Source organism: Podarcis filfolensis, assembly GCF_964270895.1.
Source record: "Podarcis filfolensis genome assembly, chromosome: 7".
Taxonomy (NCBI): Eukaryota; Metazoa; Chordata; class Lepidosauria; order Squamata; family Lacertidae; genus Podarcis; species Podarcis filfolensis.
In genome coordinates this window covers 70,094,096-70,116,446 of record NC_139603.1, presented here as the reverse complement: position 1 = coordinate 70,116,446, position 22,351 = coordinate 70,094,096, and the positions used below count along the sequence as shown (strand labels likewise).

Sequence of the window (22,351 nt, the reverse complement as noted above, 5' to 3'; positions counted from 1 at the left end):
TACATTGTATTGCCACACTTATGTTTATGAGTCCAATAAGAGAAACAATTACCCACAAAAGACTTTGACCCTTCTGTTCACACTTAGGGGGGATCTGACCAGGGAATCTGTGGTGCTCATTCTGTTCATCTAACACAGTAATCTGACCTCAACCCATGCTATTCTCCTCAACACTCTTGTGGCAGAAAGAGAGAATAGCAGGGAAGTACATTTGGGTGTGAAAGGGATGATCTGATTCTACATACACACTGTCAGAGGTCAGAAGTACAAAACTGGTTTTTCTGGGACATGCAGCATCATAGCTATTTCTTTCAACATGAAGAGAAATCTCCTAAGATGTACCATAGCTTTTTGTTGTTGTTGTTGTTCTTAGTTTGGCATTCGTGTCCTAAACTGGAAGTAGTCATACCTCATGTTACAGACGCTTCAGGTTACGTGTTTTCAGGTTACAGACCACGGGAAACCCGGAAGTACCGGAACAGGTTACTTCCAGGTTTCGCTGCTCGTGCCTGCGCAGAAGTGCTAAATCACGCTTTGTGCATGCGCAGAAGAGCCGAATTACGGGCGCTTCAGGATGCGAACGCTATGGGTTGTGGACGTGCCTCCATCACGGATTACGTCCGCAACCCGAGGTTCCACTGTATAGAGAACCAGCAAATTACAGACCACCAAAATGCAAGTGCTCTTAAAAACCCCAACCTATTTTCATAGTACAGTTTTTCCTTCAGTAGTGGATGTTTTCTCATAACCCAGCATCCTGCTTTGCACACTACAGACCCTGCAGTGGTCCCAGGCAGTGACTTGCAGACAGGGAGCTACAGGCAGGGCACCATCTCAGGACACCGTTGATGGTATTGGGGGGTGGGGCTTGCAGTGGAATGACATGTGCTGGATGCACACTCATTCTTCAAATATCTGGACATAACACCATTGGCAAACCTGTCATGGGTTGAAAGACTTCTGCAGAGCCCCTGCCTCCCACTCCTCAATAGCAAAATGGCTCATTCCAGCATTCATTCCTGGGTTCCCAAGTCAAGGTATTAACATTTTAGGCTAATAGTCAATAATATACCCAATGCCTAATAATTGATAACCATGATACAGTATTTGTAAGTCAGCTTTGATCCAAAGAACCCCACAACTAGATGAGCACAACCAACACAGTTTGGGAGTTGTGCTTCTCCAACACCAGTCCCCATGTGGTAAACCAGTGTAATCCTATACATTGGGTTGTATCCAAGGTAAGTGCTCCTCAGAGTATACCCACTGAAAACAATGGACATGACTAATTTCAGTGGGTTGTATCCAATTTTGTTCTACTTGGAGTAGCCCCACTGAAATTAAAGGAGTCAAGTTAGTAATGTCCATTATTTTCAATGAGTCTACTCTGAGCAGAACTAATATAGTCGTACCTGGGTTGTCGAACACCTTTGTACTCAGACGTTTTAGCTCCTGAATGCCGCAAACCTGAAAGTGAGTGTTCCGGTTTGCGAACGTTTTTGGGAAGCTGAATATCCGACGCGGTTTCTGATTGAGTGCAGTAAGCTCCTGCAGCCAATCAGAAGCTGTGTCTTGGTTTTCAAACCGTTCTGGGAGTCGAAAGGCCTCCTGGAATGGATTAAGTTGGAGAACCAAGGTACCACTGTATTGGATATAACCTAATGGGTCTACTCCAAGTATCATTTTGTTGGATACAATCTGTTCTCTGTACAGAAGTAAGCCCCACTCAGTTCAATGGGACATGCTTCCAGGTAACTGTGTATAGGATTGTGGCTTGGGAGGAATTTCAAAAACACTGATCCTATAGGATGGGAGGCTGGCTTTCAGAGAAAAACAATCCATTGAATATGCAGCTCATGGAACCCAGCTCATGTTTCAGGGAAGAAAACTATGGCAAAATATTTTGTTAATGCAGAGTGAAGGACAGAACAAGTTTTGTCTTTGTAAGAACCAATGGTGGTTCACTGTAGGGAGCCTTGTGAGATAAGGCTTCCCTAAAACTTCAAAACATTTCAGTCAACTGCAGAAGGGGGCATTAGATTGCCTGCTATCTTCTTGGGATACTTCATTTAGATGGAAGCTGGAATTACATGTTTATGATTCAATGAGGTTCCCCCACCCTGCCCCTCTCCTCCAGTTTATCCAGCAACAGGGGTGTCTGGCTTTCTTCTTTTAATCCAGCATCCACTTCACTATAGAAGGTGTTATTTTGACTGCCTCTTGTTTCATAAAGGACTCTGAAGTCGTAGTAATTTTGGCACTTTGTTATAATTTTTCTATGACACCCCCCCCCCCCAACACACACACACACTTCCTCACATACTACACCAACACCCAGCCTCATTTTCATATGGATACAAAGCATCAGGATAAAATGATGGTTCATTATAGTGGTACAGAGCTCTTATCTTCATCCAGCAAGAGTCATTTCCTTCCCAAGATTGAAATGCAAATGTGAAAATTAATGATAACTGCATTATCTGATAGCCGAGATAATACCGATTCACCGGCAGAGTAACACACAGCCGTCCTATGATTTCCTCTGCTTCTTCACAATATTCTTCTTACTGTCAGACTATATCTATGGTTAACTGTGTTTCATGGATTTTTGTTAATTTACATCAAATAGCATTTTCCAAGATCCCATATCTACCACATTTCCCCAATCAAAAAGGAAACAAAATCAGGACTGTAATCTCAAAGTCCTTCTCAGGATTGATTTTGTAAAAAGGAGATCCTGCATTTTCAGTGTCTGTTTCCTAACTAGCCATCCTAATGTACACCAAACACTCTACCAGTTTTTTCCCCTCCCTGAATTCATTTATAGCACCAAATAAAAGAGTAATTTATAAAGGGCAAGAGGGTGTTGCAGAAAACCTATTAAAATAAACATTTAAAACCCAATCCCCACCCCAAATCATGTACATAGTGTACACAGAAGGATATCACCAGTACACATTTCACTAAAATGGCACACTTCATAATCCACACATGACAAAACCAGCTATTATTTGTCAGCTTACATCAGAATATTAATATGGTCTACTCATGTTTCGTTCAATTCTTCACTAGGCTGGGCATTTCTTATGAATAAATGATTCCCAGAAAATCATAATTCTTCTGCATAGAACCTCAATCTTTAATTCAAGAAAAATGATTCAGATTGCACGTAATTCAAATCAGCAGGAAAGTTCATTCCAATCCACATTTACTCAGAAGTAAGCCCCGCTGATTTCAGTGGGATTTATTTCCAAGAATGCACAAGATGGCAGTCTTAGTGGCTTCTTTTATTTTTTTACAATTTTAAGGATATCTGGGGACAGATCCTTTCCAGAGTCAATTTCCTGTGGTCTTCTATATAGGAGCCCTCCACCACGTCTGTTCACTCCAGCTCTCTGTTAGTTTTCTGTTCAGTTCCCTTTATGGCTTGTAGACAGTAGATGTTGATGAAGCAAGGTTCCTGATCATGTTCATTTGTTATACTGCCAAGTGAGACAATGCTGTCACGGGTGCACTCAACCTGAAACTGCGGAAACTGTTTGGCCTTTGGGCACTTTCTCGGTTAATACTGCCACTTTCTCTTCTGGAATTTGGCTACTCTAACTTCCCTGGTGCAGCAGAGCTTCTGAAGTCTCACAGACAGCAATATATGAAATGCCATGCTGAGGGTTTGCTCAATGGCTTCGTGCATAGGTAGTAACCAAAAATATTTAATTTCTAGCTTTACTCAAACCATTTCCCCATTCATAGATCATATAATTTACCCACTTGCCTTGAAAAGATTCAAAATTTCTATACATTCCAACATCATTTTCATTTGGAGACAATGAGAACCAAAGGTTAAAGTTATACACATTTTTTTTGTACAGTTAATGTAACATAGAAAGTAGAAATTTTCAAGTGTATTTTATTTATGGTGGCAGGAGGAGTAACCTAAAACAACAATGTCTCATTGCTAAGGAGATCTTTTTGGTTTAAAATGTTTTCCATGAAATATATTGTAATATATTTTAGTGCCAAATCTTGTTTTTACATAATGCTGCAGTGCTTTGTGTGAAATATAGGCATATTTTTGTATATCATTAACAACATTATAAATAACATCATCATAATCAGATATACTGTATCTTCATTTTTGTTTGCACTATATTTTCCACCTGCTGGTTTCAGAAAATTACTGCTGGAGTTCTGCTCCTCTTCATACACAGAACACAGTAATTTGCAAAGTCAAGCAAGGATGAAAATGTGATTGAAATATAAGAGGCCTTTTTAATGAAAATGTTGTTGTTGCATTATAAATTATTTCTACAAAGAGTTCGGGCTTCCTTCACCCTTTTGAAGAGAATATTCTCCATTTTTAGACATGGCTATTCTGAGGAAATTATTGTTTAAATATGGTCACCATTATACACCTATCAGTTATGCTAATAATTACAGAATGAATTTTGACATCTTTACATAAGGCAAAACTCAACTGCATTCAAGGGAAGAGACGCCTCAGTATCATTTGAAAAACAAATCTAATCCTTTACGCTTTTTTGTTCCACAAACCAAGTTTTGCATTATTTACAGCTAATGGCTGTCTGGGTCATTCTTATTCATGTCACTGAAACTGCCACCTTTTTCCAGCTCTGTCATGTTGCATTTGCACTGTTTATACTGTTTGTAAGAGAAAATATTAGCTTAGATTTCTGCCTAAACACGAAGCTCTAACACTTTATTGATTGCAGTCCACAGGTTTCTCTCTTAACTCTGAAGTCAATGACCAGGGTGTGTTAAATGATTTATATCAAATGAAAACTGATAAGAAAAGTCCTTGAAAACATCATTGGCTGCCATATCCATTTGTTAAACTCAACGTGCTTCTAAATGTAAGCTCAGAGTTTGAAACTAGATAATAGCTCTTTAGTTTCCAGCCAAAAAAATAATTTAAGGAAGTACTGCTACTGTCTTTAAAAGAGCAATAAACAGGCTCTACAAGTTGGTGCTGCCTCTCATTAGAGTTTTGAAAGTTACAGGTACACTCCAAGGAAGATCTAGGAAATGATTGTACAGAAATTTGTGCTGAGCCAAAAGTTTGTTTAATGTGTGATCCTATACATGTCTACTTAGAAGTAAGCCCCACTGGCTCAATGGTACTTACTTCCAGGTATTGTGTATACAGTTGAACCTCAGTGTGACAGAAAGTGCTTATCATATCATGAAGTGACAATGCTTTCTCTTTTTAAAAAACAAAGTTGAAAATGCTATTTTTTGTTGTTGCTTATGCATCTCCACCCCACCTAGAAAACTCCTGAAATGACTTTAGGTCATGACATTTATCCCAGAATGCCTCTGAAGCAATGCTGCATCGGCCACATAGTGTCATTCCAAGAACATTTTCAAGAAAACAATTGGCAGTCACCAGATAACCTTTTTTTATGCCACTGTTCTAAGTGGCTGCTAACACCACAATCCTATGCATACTTACGCAGTAGGAAGCCCCACTGAGTTCAATTGTACTTACTCTCATGTAAGTATGCTCAGGATTGCAGGCGAGGGGGAAGGAAAATAGAGTAATGCCCACCTGAAATCTTTTTTTAAAAAATCCAGCTCCCTCCCTAAGAAATGCTAACAAAACATTCCACATACTGCTTGCTAGTCTAAAGTATATCCTTTAGACTAAATGGTGATGCATATAGAAGCAAAGACACATACAGACAGAATCTGTGGTATGATAGTTTTGATAACATTGATGAATTGATTTGAGAGGTACTTAGTGCTTATTTAGACTCCCCATAGCCAAGTCACATAGTTCATTGGGTGAAATATGTGGCTATCAGTGACCAAGGACAGAGCGGATGGTCAGATATGTTTCAATCTGCCTTCAGATAAGAGTTCAGTACTGTCACTGCTTTGGTCATCCTGGTGGATGATCTATGTAGACAAGGGCAAAGACAGAGCGACTACATTGGTTCTTCTTGATGTCTCAGAAACAATATATACCATCAACCATTGAATCCTTCTGGACAAATATGGAAATTTTGATGCTAGGGGAACCACTTGGAGTAGGAATGTCTTAAGAAATCAGATAGGGTTGCTCATCCCTACACCACTGCTGCGACCAGAATTAGGATGGGCAGCATAAGCCACCTCAAGTGGACTACTCATGATGATTCTGCACCCTGGTTTCCCTTGTTATTTGGCCCTCACTCACACAGAGTCAATGCACACCCCTAGCAGATATAGCATGCTAACTCAAGCTTAAATCCCTGCTCAGTTTACTGATTACTGTATCCTCATGCACTCGGCTAATCACTGAGATATTCTATCATGCACAAATTACATGGCTCTTAAAGGAGCTACACAGGCTGCCAATGAGCTACCAGTCTAGGTTTATGAGACTGGTTTACCTTACTTAGCTTCCCAGATTTTTGCTGCATTTCATTTTCATAATTTTTATGTCTGATGGCTATACCTTTACATTTTGTTGTACACCACCTTAAAACCTAATGAGAAAGCTGGTTTAATATTATGGCTGATTAATATTCTACAGTCTTTTAAATGTATGAAAAGGGAGTGTTTTGCTGTTTTGTTTTAATTATTTACTTATTTTTATCCTGTATTTTATTCTGTGAGCTGCCCTGAGATCTTATGATGAAGGGCGTTCTATAAATATAATAAAAATAAATAAAATAAAAATGTTTAAATAAATAAATGTATTTTTCAAGCTGCTGGATAAGCTAAGGGTGGTAAACAAATTTGCATGCTCAGAAATGCCATACCAATGATTATAAAAATGGCTCTGGGGGTTGTGTGTTTATACTCAAGAGTCATGTTTCACACATGACTTTTTCCAAAGTAGAAGGTGTATGTTGGGTGCAAACCAGACACCATTTCAGAATAACACTTCTTCTAACATTTGGAAGAATTACTACACATGAGGCAGTATCCAACTAACAGGTCCCATCAGCGCAAGGTTACCACTTATGCAACATGAGTCTCCATCCCTTTCACCCATGTGCATGCTCCATGCCCTCCTGAAAACCGTTCTGGGGAGTTGGGGGAACCCTTGGACCAGAATTAGGGAACATGCAGGGGGAGGAGAGGGGAAGAAGTCTCATTGCACAAGTAAAAACCCTTGCGCTGATGGGATGTTTACTTAATGCTACATTGGACAGATCATTGCCTTTTTGTATTGACCCCGAAATCTCTACTTAGCAAAAATAAATAAATAAAATGCTAAGGAAAAGGAATCTTTTGCTATATGTTTTCAATTACGTAAAACTTTTGTTTTCCACTTTTCATGGAGACGAAAGTAGAACCCCTTTATCTTGCTACTCACCTATAAAAAAAATCCAAGAAAGGTCTTTGCAAAAATAAAATGATATACAACATTCACTATGGTCAACTGGCAAGGTGGAGGGAGCATTGAGTCTTGCAGTGCTGGCTGTTCATTTATCTATACAGCAATATATTCCTACCTGGCCCATCCCAGTCTTCTGTTTCAAGCATAAGTGGTCCAGGTTTCTCCAACCGTGCATCCCCGTCAGAATCCGCTGCTTCTTGGCTGCCCTCTTCATCACCTATCAATTTGCAAAGGAAATACACAGAATTAACATCCTCTGCTTCCTACTTCTCTCTCTTTCTCCATCTTAAAACACAAACATGAGACAATGAAATTAATTATTTTAACTGCATATTATAAACACACACACACACACACACACAGTGTCTCTCTACTGGACAATAAAATTAACAATCTTATTTTTAAAAATAACAATATTCTAGCACATTTGCATCTAAAGAGTTATTAAAATGTCAATAAATCCTACAAAACTTTATAAGAATCAAATCCTTGAAGCTTGTTCACAGCTTCAAAAGTCTATATCAGCCTTCCCCAACATAGAAACATTTAATTTGAGGGGATTTGTGGGGTAAAACCAATGATGAGCCTCATATTTTCTGATGCAGATGTGGATTTGGGGAAGATTTGGAGGGGGGGAAGGGATTATGTGTTTTCTGAGAAAAAAAGGACAGCACAGATTTTCACCAAGAAAACAGAAATCCATGAGATTCTTTAAAAGTTCCCACTTCATAGGTGGGAAATACACCTAGCTCAGAAGGCAGTCCTTAGGAGATAGGTTTGAACCTTAGCACATTTTAGAAAATAAATGCTGAGTAAACTTTGTGGCCTATTAGCTGGGATTGTGATTTACCGACAGCATAACAGAATATAGAATTGTTTGCACATTGGCAGTAATTTCCCCCCTACATATAATTGGAAGTGTCACATTTGGGGGGGGGGGGATCAGGATGCTACTTTGCTATCCAAAAGACACAAAGCTGGAAGTCCTAACAAAATCAGATCCATTGAGGACTGAAGTTCTAGTGTCATACAGGCATTCTTCATACTACAGTAATCCATGCACAGCCCCTCAATATAAGTCTCTCATAAAAAATTCTTATGCAATAGTAGCTATTGAGCTTTCTTGACTGAGTATCACAGCAGCTGTTCGTCCCCCTATAATGTATTTTGCAATCGGCTAAATCTACAAAGTATTTTTTTTAACAATGAACAGTTCAGAACTGACAGGTCTAGTTTCTTGTTCACAACTGCTTATCACCGTACAGATATCATATATGTTTTCCAGGTGCTTTCTATAGTTAGGATACCTTCACAGAAGCCGCTCATGAAAGATAAGGTCATAAAAGAGATGAAAAATGTGTGAGCTTCATACACTCATGGTTTTATCATCAGACAAGATAGCTTTCGGTAAAGGACTTCTAGTTACAAACAGAAAGCTGCCTACAAGAAGAGAGGGAAATGTGAAAAGTTTGGAATGGAGTTCAAGTTTACTCTTCCAGGAAGCATAAATGTAAAACTAAATTACCAGTATCACCAAACAGAAAATTACAGTGGAAACTCTGTTTCAAAGTGACACTACAGAGCATCATAAATAAATACATCAAATTTTGGAGTGCCATGAGAGAGCTCTCCTTTTGTTGCTGCTATTTACATGCCCATACTATGTGTACACACTGCAGGGAACCACAACGGGCCTTAATAATATAAGAACAAAAAGAGTCCTGCTGGATCAGTCCAAAGGTCCATCTCATCTAGCATTCTGTTTCTAACAAAAAACAGTCAGGTGCGTTTGGGAAGCCCACAAAAGGAGAAGGGCATGAAGGCAACAGCTTCTCCTTTTGCTTATTTCCAGCAGCTGGTCTTCAGAGGTCTACACTGATCCTTGGCAGTCTGAACATGGCAAAAAGGAAAAAAATGAAAGACAACAATAATTTTCACAAAGTAAAGGAAATATCATGCAAGCGCTTAGTACCTGCTAAATTTACTGCCCTAAGTCAGTAAAAATACAAATACCGGTACAGTGGTACCTCGCAAGACGAAATTAATTCGTTCTGCGAGTTTCTTCGTCTTGCGGATTTTTCGTCTTGCGAAGCACGGATGCACCCTGGTATTAACGGTTTTAAGAAAAAGGAAACAAACTCGCAAGACGTTTTGTCTTGCGAAGCAAGCCCATAGGGAAAATCGTCTTGCGAAGCAACTCAAAAAACGAAAAACTCTTTCGTCTTGCGAGTTTTTCGTCTTCCGAGGCATTCGTCTTGCGAGGTACCACTGTACTCTGTGCTGATTTAAAAACAATTATCAGTGAAGGCTCAAGTTATAGCCTCCAACCTAATTTTAAACAGTACAACTAAGCAAACTGAAGCCAGTTTTCATCTGGCTTGATTCATGCTAAATTTGTCACAGTTTTCAGCCTGATTTCAATGGGACCTAGGTGCAAATAACTTAATCCACCTCATCCCACCATCAGAAATGGTGTAACATTACCTCAGAGAAAAAGACAATGTACTATATATTCCAGCTGATTTCAGTGAGAATTAAAAAACAGCTCCTTCTATTCCAACCTATTCAGCCATAGTAAAGCATAAGATAGAGGCTACCACTGCAGTAAGATATGGCACATCAACATCAGTATGTAAATTTCAAAGAGCTCATATCTTATATTGTATGGGTGTGTACCATGGAACATGGCTTCGTGTCTGGAGAACTTCTCAAGTCTGTAGGTGTTCAAACACACAACTTCAGTCCCAAATGCAAAAGGGGTGCTCTTTAGACAAACAGTCAAGTGAAGCAGGAGTACAAGAAAAGGACATTATCAGAACCCCCGCAAGTATTTCACATCATGACTTCAGAGTCAAATTAATTTTGCAGTGAATCATGACACACCAAAAGCAGATACATTCTTGGGAGCATAGTATTTTTCACTTTAATGGGTTATTGTTTGCAATCTGCCCAAAGTTCTGGCAATGGACTTTAGGAATGATTGAATTTACGGTACACTTTTGCATTTATTTGCCCATAAAACTGTCCTGTATCCACGTGAATTTGCTAATTTTTAAAGTTTCTCATGAATGCGTATTTAAATATATACTTGCAAGCATATTTTCTTTAAAAAATATGTGTTTTAAACAAACATTGATAGAATTTTTGAACAGGACATTCAGGAGATAGGAAAGTCAGTGGAAATCTAACCACACAGTCATTTAGGAGAATCAGATTCTGTCAGTTCACACTGGAATTCACAAATATCAAATTGCTCAGGCATGCCTACGTAATTTACAGTTCTGATAACATAAACAACGTTGCCACAACCTTCTCCATGTACAAGTCTATCAAATGGGTTTGGAAATACAGAACTGCGGGAAGTGCTCCTCTCACAACACAGTGTTGAAATCAAATTGAAAAAAATGGGGGAAAGGGGAGGTTTCTCTAAGTCCCTTTATCAGAAATTGAAACTTGAAAACACAATTGGAAAACTGTAGCTGCCTCATAATTTCCTCAAATGATCCACCACCTGATGGGAAAAAGTACATTGAGATTTAAGCAGATTTAAGTGAGAGATTATGACATGTAAATAATTCCTATCTCACTCTTGGATGTTAAAAAATTTCAGGGGTGTTCCTATGTTAGGTTTTTAGGAAGCATTACATCCACTGATTTAAGAGCTATGGGATTCACTATGATTTAAGAAGGAAAGTCCTCAAAGAAAAACATCCAGTTAGCCAACAATATATCCATGTGCGTAATTATTGTAGTATTGAGCTGCATTTCAGTAAAACAGGGGTTCTGTTATTTTTTAATTTAATTGATTTTTTTTTAAAAAAAATCTCTTTTATGTCAGTTCTTTTCTTAGCCATACCCAGCTTTGTCTGACAGAAATGGGACAAAAGGAGTAGGGGACGACGACTGTAGAATTGCAGGTTCTCTGCTGCACTCATTTAGCACCATTTATACCCCATATTTTCCTGCTCTTTTCTCCTGACTGCCGCCTATCACTTAGTAATTGGTGCTTATTACTTACAAAGTGACATTTTTTAAAGTGCTGGTGACAAGCAGTATGTTGCTTTTATACTTGAAGCACATAGCTTTATAGCTGCCAAATACACAGAGAGAGAGAAGGGAGGCGGAGGAACAAGAACAGTCACATTCCATGGGATAGACAGCAGCCAGTATTATGCTGCCCAATGGGATTATGTGAAAACCGTACGTCAGAACTTGAGAAGAGTGTATCCAAACATGAAATCATCTTTAATATTGATCCTGAAGTATTTCACAGTTTCCTGAATGTACCCAGTTTCACTTTTGGGGATTTCCACCACAACCCTAAGATTAGATCTTGCTTATTAAATAGAAGTCCATTGAATCAAAAAGCTCTGCATGTGCCTAGTTGCACAAGGAACAGAATCATGTACACAACTAGATTAGCCCTTCCAAAAGCTGAAGAGGGAAGCCATTTTTAGGGTTAAACTACAGTGTACATTTGGGAAATTAGGAGCTGCAGCTGGAAAAACCTCAAAAGAAAGCAGCAGTTTCTCTTGGTTCTCTCACCTGTATGCTTACATAGCTTCTCTGAATCATATTATTTGGTATATTTACCACTACTCAGTACTCCTTCAACAGCTATGCTGCCCCAGTAATTAAATTTTATTGGATTAGGTGCTGTTTTGAAAGTGTAACTCACCCTGAGGGGATGAGGTGAGGAATAAATCAAAATAAATTAACTGCCATTAATAAATATGTCTGGTCAAAAGTTGCTTACATTTTTATTCTAACTTGTGTGGTAATCCTGTCATAAAGAGCATTTATCCAACACCACAGATTTGATGCAACAATATTTTCCCTGATAAAGTCAGTTCTGTATTAACACTACGATGAACAAATTCTTTGGGTCAGGGCTGTCCATTATTATTAAACAATATTCTAGGATTCTCCACCAGCAAGCCATTGAGAACAAAAGCATAAGGAAGAATACTTGCCTCTTGGATGAAATTGGAAACAGACTACCTGGTACAAAAGTGGCTGTTAGATGAGAGCAAATCAGTCAGTTACTCTGTTCCTGTTGTGTTAGTTTATAGTCCTTACCTAATTAATAGATCACCTCAAATGTATTTCTCTGCTTTTCCTTTCCAACAAGGCCAAGAATGGGGTCTTGTCAACTGGGTAACCATGGACCGCCATACACACTGTCCAGGCTTGTGCCCCAGAGAGTTCAGTTTGGTGCTACTAATGAAGCAAAACAAACATGAGAGGCAGCAGTTATGAGTTACCAGTCTGTGCAGCCACAGCAGGCGCTGTGATTCTCCAGCAGTTTTGACTTCACCCCTGCAGGCACACTCCAGTGACTCTCAAGACAGACAGATGTCAACAACCTCAAATTCAGCATTTCTGATGTCTTATTTAGGGGGATCATTACCACCCACTGCAAAAGGTCTTATTACATCTAGCTCTATAGTTCGAGTCCATTGAACTCTCACGAAGACCCAGAAGGGCATCTGGAAAAGAATCTAGATCTTGTAACACTCAGCACTTGATCCAAGATTAGGGAACTACTACCAGAATCACCCTCTATCTGACGTAGAGAAGTAATTCCAATCTGAGTTCAAATGTGGAGATCAACCAAGTCCGTTCTACACTAGACACTGTATGTTTGTAATTCTGGCCAAGGAAAACCAGAAGCAAATTCTGATGAATTCCAAAAGCTAATTTAAAACAGATTGCATTTTCTGGCTACTATCCAGATAAATTGTTTGAATGTCTATAGCAGCTCCCAGTTTTGAAGAGGCAAGTTACTTTTTTAAACTAAACAGAGGCTTGCATCTTTGGGCATATGAGCAGTAGAGAAAACTGCAAAGGAAACCATGTTTTCCAGCTGCACATGCAGTACGTTTACTTATGTACACATAATTTTTTGGATCAAATAAACTTTCATGGTACAGACAAAATATATCAAGTAATAGATTTTGCAATACAAATCCTCAGTGTCAATATATGCACTGGGAATTGGGAATTTGATGCTGATGATTCTTTGAAAATCTTTTAAAAGTACTGTTTATTACATACATTAGCCTTTTCCTCCTTTTCCCCTTCCATTGGGGAACACATGTCATCATATATTATACACTATCTCTGCTTACCAAAAAGAATTAGTGTGCCCTTCATTTCCTTGAAAAACATACATAAAGGCTCCAGGAAGAATTAAAAATAAATAATAAAATTAAGGAAGTGCAAGCTCGAAGAAACATGAAGTATTGTCAGAAAAAGATAATGTCAATCCTGGGGGAGTTGTGGGGCCTTGTGCCAAGCAAAGCTGGGGGCTGTTCAATCACCTCTATCAGTGCTCTATCAGTGTCTACACTCCAGCCAAATCCAGAGAAAACAAGGAGTCAAAGATGCAGGTCAATAAGCTTATAGACGATTTGCAGAAACAGCTCCTCCAGCAAGGTAAAAAACAAAGTCATATTGGCTTTTCGGTTTTGGGTGGTTTTTTTTTTTATTCCTTCACTTTGAACTCTTTGGTCTAAGCACACCCTGGAAATGTCACTGTTATATGCAAGAAATTTAAAGAGCTGATCTTCTTAATCCCGTTAAGAAAAAAGAACAAAGTTGTCTGTAAAGACCTCCCTATTGAACTCAAGAATGATTACTCTATGGTATAGCTGCCTTATGCTGATCCTGCTCCCAATTGCTCGAGCATTAGAAGAGCAGAAAATATGTCATTAAAGACATTGCTCGGGAGAGGGAAAATCACTATTGATTGAAAATATTTCATTAAAAAGAATAACTAGACCTTCCTGCTTATTTTAAAGCACACACATACATAGAAAGAAAAACAAGCAAATATATTAAGTATCAAAGCTAGACACAAAAGCTGCAGAAAATATTTACACATGCTCACATAAAATCATTCAACAGAAGGAAGGAGGGATACCAGGAAATCATTTTCTAGGCTGCCAAGGATTTGGTGAGTGTTAGAAACAGTGCCAGCGACAGCTCCACACAGACACAGCATGAAGGAGAAAAAGGATGCAGAAAACAATAAAATGTAATACTGGAGTCTTTTAGCAGCACTTATAACATCAGGAGCAGTGCAATGGATCACGGGCTCCTTCTTCAGCTCCTTACAACTTGCACACAAATTCCTTCACACTTCATGCAAGTTATTTGGTATATACATGGTTGCCCACAATGAGTTCTATTAACTATAACCCCGAGTTTCCTCTTAAGTTTCCGAAATCAGGGTTTAAAACTGGTTAGAAAACTCTGGTTAAGAAGACAGAATCTGGTCAATGTTAACTATGGTTAATGTTTGTGTCAATGCATCACTTAATGAAGGCCAACTAGGAAAGAATAGAAGGCACAGCAGCCAAGAAATGTATACTCTTGTGTGTGGTTCCCTGTGTCTTAACCGTTTTTACATGTGTACCAACTCCTACCCTCAGCTTTTGTTGACTCTTTTGTAAAGGCTCATTGCTGATACTCAAGCCACACTGAAATAAGGGAACAATCACAAGATTTAATTAATCCTGCACATGTCTGCTCAGAAGTAAGCACCCTTAGGATCCATGGAAGTTATTCGTAGGACAGTGTGTAAAGGACTGCAGCTTTAAAAACCTACTTACAAAGTATGATTTGTAAAACAAAGACTAATTACATAGGTTGAGCTTCTTAAACAACATCCTAACTATTAACGGGTAATTTCAGCTTTTCTTTTAGTATATACTTTTATGTGCCAGTAGCAGATATATATCCCACCCCCCTTGCCATGCTAGGTCTCATCCACCTAACATAAACTGCAAACTCTAAAACCAGAGGTTAACTGTGTCTTATACAAAAAAATTACATGGCTCATGATCAAAATATCAAGACAAACACAAATAATAAAATCAACTCAAATTAATCAGACTCAGCAAAAATGCAGCTCATATTAAATTATTTCGCCAGTATTCACAGCTAGAGTGAATAGAAACAACTTACCTTACCTCCCCTCCTAAACTTTCAGAAATATAGTCACAGGTGCAGTTCCTCAGGAAGGGAAAGCTAAGTTTCACCACCCAATTCCAAATATTCTTTAAAATGCCCCCCATTCCCCCCTACCTGCACATCTGGGATATGGGAGGGCATTTCAGTCCACCCTTCATCAAACTGAATGAATACATTTTTAACTGTCAGGCTGTATTTGCCAGTGTTTATACCACAGTGGCTGTTGTGGCACATCAAAATCCTTTCTGTGGCTGAATGAAACCCCCAAGACCTGCACTTTCATAGACTATGGTAGCTCTCCAGGCTAAGTCTCAGCCTCAAAGCTTCATCTTCTTAGTTGGAAGTTTCCCCTGGAGTCCTTGGCACAAAGTTATAAAATAATGCTAGTGCTATTTTGTGTTGTGTGTGAACTTTTAGTTATTTGGTTGATTCTTCTTTGATATGCAGTGGAGCCTGGGGCAAGGAGGTGCACTGAAAATCTAATACGGAGTTTGTGGGGGAAATGACCCAATGCACTTCAAGTGAATTTCCAAGGTCCCTTTAATAAAATTTTCAGTCCTTTCCAGAGCATTAAAAGAAAAAGAAGGGGGGCGGGGGACGGGACAATCCAGGAATGACTTTATAATACTCTCCATCCAGATAGGTTCTCTCAATACTTCAAAGTAGGCATTTTCTGTCACACCGCCCTCAGTTGGAAGGAGATTACTGGGTTTATGTACACTTTCATTCTTAGAAATATCCTTTCCAATTTCATTTGTAGCTGTGGCAGTGAAGGACAGTTTTACAGCTTCTTTTATGAATATTGCTATACATCATCTCCCACAAGGAGTGTGAAGATGTCAAAGACCATGTAGCCGTGTGTGTGTTTATGTGAGAAGATGCAACAGATGCCTTCAGTAAACCCAAGTTTTGGAAAACAGATGACCAACCAAAACTCTAAGCAAAAGCTTTACTGTTTGCTTCAGTGATGTACAAATCTGAAGTTCATATTTTGGGGTTTCTAATTGTTCAGAACAGCCAGAAGTCAGGAACATGACTTAAAAACTCATTTGTGCATGTGTGAAGCAATGATAGGTTCCTCTTTCATTTTCACCATTGTACCTTCCACAACCAACAGGGCAAACCATTATAGGGCAAACCTTCCACAATCCATTCACATTAGCTGCGGAAACTATAAGGGGAAGCTTCATTTGGGCATACAATGAACAATAAATAGTTTCTTTAGATTGCAGCCTAAATGAATATGCATTAGGTAATAAACTGCCTAATCTATGTGATACTGAGCTAACGGAAGTGCAGCCTCTGACAATGAATGGCTTAGGTGATGCCATAACAAGGAATGCTCAGCTACTGAGTAAATGACAGGGTTTGTAGACCAGCTTCTGTGAGGGAAAAGAAAGTTGTAAATTTGGCTAAGGACTGTGAAGATGTCTAGAATATAGGGAAACTAAGAGACAGAAGCTGAGAGGCAAGGAGGCTGAAGGACAGGTGCGGAGTATGTAATGCACTGAGACAGAAAAACCTGAAGGAAAAAGAGCTAGGAAATAATGCTTAAAGAAATGTGTGGGGTGGGAGGGAGGACAGATAATTTGGGCACAAGGAGGCTTTGAGACACTTTACAGAACTCAGTATCAGGAAGGACCTGTATGTTATTGGGGGAATGAATATGGAAGTGCTAGGGAGAGATAGGATGGCTAAGAGGCATAGGAAAACAGACTGAAGAACAGACATCTCAGAAACCAACAGATGGTGGTGGGAGACATGGACTCAAGAAAGGAAGACTCAAGGATAAAGCAGATTTGGAGTAAAACAAGAAAGAGGGCACAGAGGTAATTTGAGATGTGCACTAAAGGTAAAGAAAAAAGCAGGTATAAGAAGCTTGGAGGGCTGGAAATCATGGGCCAAGAAGCCAATCAGATGTGGCTTCTACTATAACAGTAATATCATGAAATATCAACCTTCTGAGAGAAAAGAGAGCCAAAAACACCATGTGCAGAGTCAGAATTTTACATATCGATCTAGCTGCAGTATCTAGTTAAACTGTTACTAGCAGATGCAAATGAAACAGCTATTTTTCTGCAAGATCTTTACAAGATTCTGGAATCCTTTCCACCAGTGTATTTTCGCTTTTTATTTATGTATTTGTTTATTTCACAAAATGTATATACCGTTTGATTCTAATAAAACCTCTAAGTGGTTTAGAAGAAGGCTGCATTATTATAATATTACCATTTTCTGATAACTGCCGCCAAGACTTTAAAGAGTAGGCATAAAATCGCATAATAATACAGTGACTGGACAGTGACAAATATGCCATTTTATATGGGCCAGACAATTCAACAAACTTAAAGTTTCTTTGCTCTTCGCTGCCTCAAGAAGCAATGGTCCAGCTTCAGCTTTTTAAACTGGTATCTGTACAAGTCTTATGCCCATGAACATCACCTGTCCACCCCTCCCTTCTTGGCGTGCCGTGAGTGAAGGCTCCCTTGGGTTACCAGTTTCATCTTATGTCACCATAGTTTACTTTTATGTCCACACTGAAAAACTATGATGAGCAGGTTCTGAACAAACCAGGGTTTGACACTTGTTTTACATCCCCAAGAATGCATAGGCACAGGGCTCGTGCTTGTCTATGTTACATCTGAACTGGACCATTATTTCCTAGTTGAAATATAAGCAGCCGGGACAAAATTGAGTCATCATTAGAGGGGTAAGGCAATCCAATCATTATTATCTAGCTAATCAGCAGGACAAGTAAGAGAGAGTTCCAAAAGAGGGTCAGAACAGACTGACACAGCTCAAGCCCAGCATTAAAGTTAAAACCGATATAATTCATTTCATTTCATGCTTTAAGAAACCAAACACATTTTTGTCAACTCAGTTTTAGGGAGGGAAAGAGTTGACTATTATGGACCCAAGCACAATGAACCATTGATATAGCAGAAGGAACTGGAGGAACTGAAGGGCAAAACCAACCACTCAATCAGGAGAATGTTTTATAATGTTGTAATGTTGTAATCAACAGTTCAGGAATCAAAACCACAGGAACACAGCTAAAAAAACATTGGACAAAATTATTTTGAAAATGCTCTGAGAACATACTATTTTTAAAATATAATTTATTTTTGTTATTCACCTTGAACATGTTGCTGCTAGTACCAAGATTTGTGACTCGATATGTAACATGTATTGCAATTTTTTGTTTCTTAAGTCAAAATATAGTGTGGTTACATCCACATCATACACTTAAAGCACTTATACCACTTTATTTAATTAATTCAAATGACTTTTTGACTGACAGAACCAGAATGAAATGCCTTTAAACCTAAACCAAATATGAACACATACCAGTTTTAATGTGTGCTTAGGCTCTTTGATCCTAAGTCCAGAATCAAACGAGGCAAAATCGTACAGCAGGAGCAAATGCTAAAAACTTTGCAGTGAGACTGTGCGTAGTTGTTAGTTTGAAGTAGCATTTGCTTAACAAACTGTTCAGCAAGAACTGGGTACATCTGATTATGTCAAAAGAGGAATTTTTTGTGTAAAATATTTGCAAGGGAGTTGATTTAATACAAATGATTGCTGATCCAAGGATTGCTTAATACTGATTACCTTTATTACAAAAGTATTCCACTTCTTCACAGCTCAGATTCCCAGGTTCAAATTCTGCAGAAAAGCTTCCCTCCAGAGGAAAATCTTCTTTGGAGATAATGTCATTTCCCTCCGATAGACACTCTTCTTCTTCATCCTCAACAGCATCCTCAAGGGGGCCTTTAAAGAAACCAACAACATTGTACCAACATAATGTACAAGTAGTCACATAATAAAAGTGTAAAGTTGGACATCTGTACCTAAGGTTTCATAGAAGTAGATGATCATAGAAGTAGATGGTCTTCCACAGGTGGCTCTTCTTATTTAGCTTGGTCTTTAAAATGTTTCTTACAGTGCATGCCTACTCAGCAGCAAGTCCAATTGACTTCAATGGGTCTCACTCCCAAGTACCTTTATAGGCGTGCGACTTAAACCAACCTTATTTTTTCTAAGCTATATCAAATACAAACAACTGAAGTAAAATATGAATGGCAGTCCTAATTTTCTGTGGTGGCCCCTCGTTTTTGGTATACTAGCCTGGCACCTTCATTATATATATTTAGGGGCTAGGAGAGAACATTTCTCTTATCTCAGGCCTATGGCTAAATAAACAATCTATGGCCTTTTAAACTGTGGGAGGGTATTGGTTTTTTTGCTATTGTTTTAAGGATTTTTGTGTTTTGCCTGTGCTCCTTAGATGAAGGGTGCTATATAAATTAAACAAACGAACAAACAATAAATAGCAGGACCCTCACTGCCTTTCAGTGAAATAGGATTGCCTTCTAATCAGGGAATTCCATATCCTGGGGGCCCATTTTTCATGCTATGCCGACTAATGGAACCATGTCTCCCCCAGACTGCAGATTTTGTTTCAGAAGGTTCTTTTTTAACTACTCCGATCATGAGTTATTAGTGATTTGTGCAGTAGTACTGATATCTTGTGCTCACATCATACCTTAAGGCCACTTTGGGTATTTTGGACCCAAAGGCCAGTACATATACTTGGGTATGAACAATATCAATGGCGGGATGGGGCGCAGGGATAAGTCTACACCATCTGCTTTCATGTCAAAAATATACTTGTGAATTATCCTGTTTTATAGTACTCTACTACCTCTGTATTTAATAACCAGCTAAGTATTTCTAGTATCAATGGTCTTATTTTATATTTGATAAGTAGATAGGGTACTTGAAATGAGAATCTCGGAATACTTTTGAAGACAGAGCTAAAGGTAAATAATTTTGTCAGTCATGACTTTAGTCTCTATAAACAATGATAATCAGAGCCTTCAACTTATACACACAAAAACATTTCAGGAAAGCAGACAGGCAAGACTTGAAAGAAGAAATACAACACATTCCTCAAAAGGAGGTGGGGAATGATAAAATGATATAATGGAATACCCCTCTTGTATCTGAGCCAACGGAATCTATCCTATTTGAAGGCTCCTTTTTCATTGTTATTTGCTACTACATAACAAGCATATATCTGTACATTTTAATAAATATAAACCACCAACCTGCTTACCCACATGGCAGTATGGATAATACACATGTACCCATAACTGGTCTACCCCATCACTGTATTATGTCAATGCCCAGGCATGGAAACAAAGAAACACTGAAACTGAGCTTGCACATTATTATTTTATATTCTAGAAAGGAATATGGTATATTTTAATGAAACTAAATTTACTATATAGTGACAAGTTGTAACCTTATATAGTGCACTTAGAGTGACATTTGCCCTCTACTTTGGGGATTCCTGTCAGTTATTCTGAGATCCCATTATTAGAATCACAAGCATTCCTAGAAATGTACACCTCTGGAAGAGCTCTTTGAAGCAGACAGGATGAGGTCAAAAAAGTGTACTTCATCTCAGTCTCCAGAGGCAAACTGATAAATCAAATTCCAAGTCCTATCAACTTTCAGGTCTACCCAAATGCCAAGTGACTAGAACAATATCTTATGCTCTATCTAAGCTTATATATACACCCATTCTGAAGTGAATGCTGGAAGCTGAATCCTCTTCTCTCTCCGAACAAAGTAGTCACAAAGTAAGTAATAAAAAGAAGGGATTCCTATTATTATTATTATTATTATTATTATTATTATTATTATTATTATGTAATGCTGACACACATTTCAAGCCCATGTTATTCAGAACAGACCTTTCCAGTGTTGAGGCTCAGCATGGGCTCATTTTTACCAATTGACCATGAACCCTAATCATTGCTCCCTTCCTTTCCCATGATCCTAACATAACTGCAGTGAGGGCATTTGGTAGTATCTGGGACCTAAACAGGGTTCTTACTGTCCACCATTTGAATTTAAAGAGCTAACAGAGGTTTGGTCAGGGAAACCCTGTGATACTCCCAATCACAAGCAGGATGGAACTCCAACTTTTAAACAAGTTCAAGGTTAAAACTATTTCTTTGCTACTTATTATGAAAAAACTGTAAATCATTTTCTCAAGTCCTTTCTGAGTTTGCCTGACAGCAGTTAACAAGGATGGGGAGGATACAGAGGTGTTCCTGGACACAGCAAATCCACACAAACCTGATGTAATTGAGCTTAACAGCAAGGCAAAAGCTATTTTTTTCTGGCCAAGGAAAATGGGAGCTATTTAAAATGAACAAGTTCTTCCTGCAGCCACTCACTTTTAACATAAGTTGCATCAGGGAATCTGTAGGAAAGAAACATTTTTATTAATTTTTTCCTTATCTGAGAGAAGAATGTTGATTTTTTTCATTTACGTTCCTTGCCTGCAGGTAGCAGACCAGAGAATCATATAGCAGAAATTTTTTTCCTTTTGATTAATTTCATTCCATGTGTTATGTTATTTTTATATATAATTGATTTCAGGTTTTGCTCATAGCTGTACATCTTTTTTATATCTCTACCTACTGCCTTCGTTCAATCAAGAAAGTTGAAGGAAATTACCTGAATTTTGTTAAGTTTATTAAAAAAAGAGCTCTGTGAATATTTAAATTGAGTTTTGAAATGCTAATACAAGAAAGATATTAGAGAATTTTAATGGTGGGTTCCATTTGACCCACAGACTATTGAAGAAAGGGTCAAATTTTATTCAAATTATTTCTTTACAGTAAAAAATAATATATGAACCCTTTGATTTTATAAAAGTGGATTAACATTCATCCTTGCTCAATCTTTTGGCACTTTGGTACATGACAGAATTAACTGGGGTTGTGTATAAAGTTTTCAAAAGCCTTTAGATGTTTGAGTAGTTTAGAACTTTACTTTCAATAATATCTCTTCCACTTGTCTCTTTTGAATAATACTAAAAAATCTCAAATAAACTTCTGTCTGCTGCTGTTTTTCCCCCTAGAGCCTGTGCCAGACGAAGCTAGGTTCACTCACAGAAAGCTATTGTAATGAAAAGAAACAGAATGTAAGAATTGTTCTGAAATACAG

At 38.4% G+C, this 22,351-nt stretch overlaps 1 protein-coding gene across 12 annotated transcripts in view; it reads right to left on the bottom strand.

The window, feature by feature from the left end:
* ZFPM2 (zinc finger protein, FOG family member 2) overlaps positions 1 to 22,351 on the bottom strand; it is a 436,720-nt gene that overhangs the window by 242,368 nt on the left and 172,001 nt on the right. For 7 of the 12 annotated variants that reach the window (XM_083621880.1, XM_083621879.1, XM_083621872.1 and 4 more), the window contains 2 exons: positions 18,938 to 19,096; positions 7,464 to 7,565 (listed from right to left, as the gene is read on the bottom strand). In XM_083621880.1, coding sequence (XP_083478006.1) covers positions 7,464 to 7,494 — 31 coding nt within the window. In that variant the 5' untranslated portion in view covers positions 7,495 to 7,565; positions 18,938 to 19,096. The remainder of the gene's footprint in view (positions 1 to 7,463; positions 7,566 to 18,937; positions 19,097 to 22,351) is intronic. The other 5 variants (XM_083621876.1, XM_083621883.1, XM_083621873.1 and 2 more) reach the window with 1 other exon arrangement.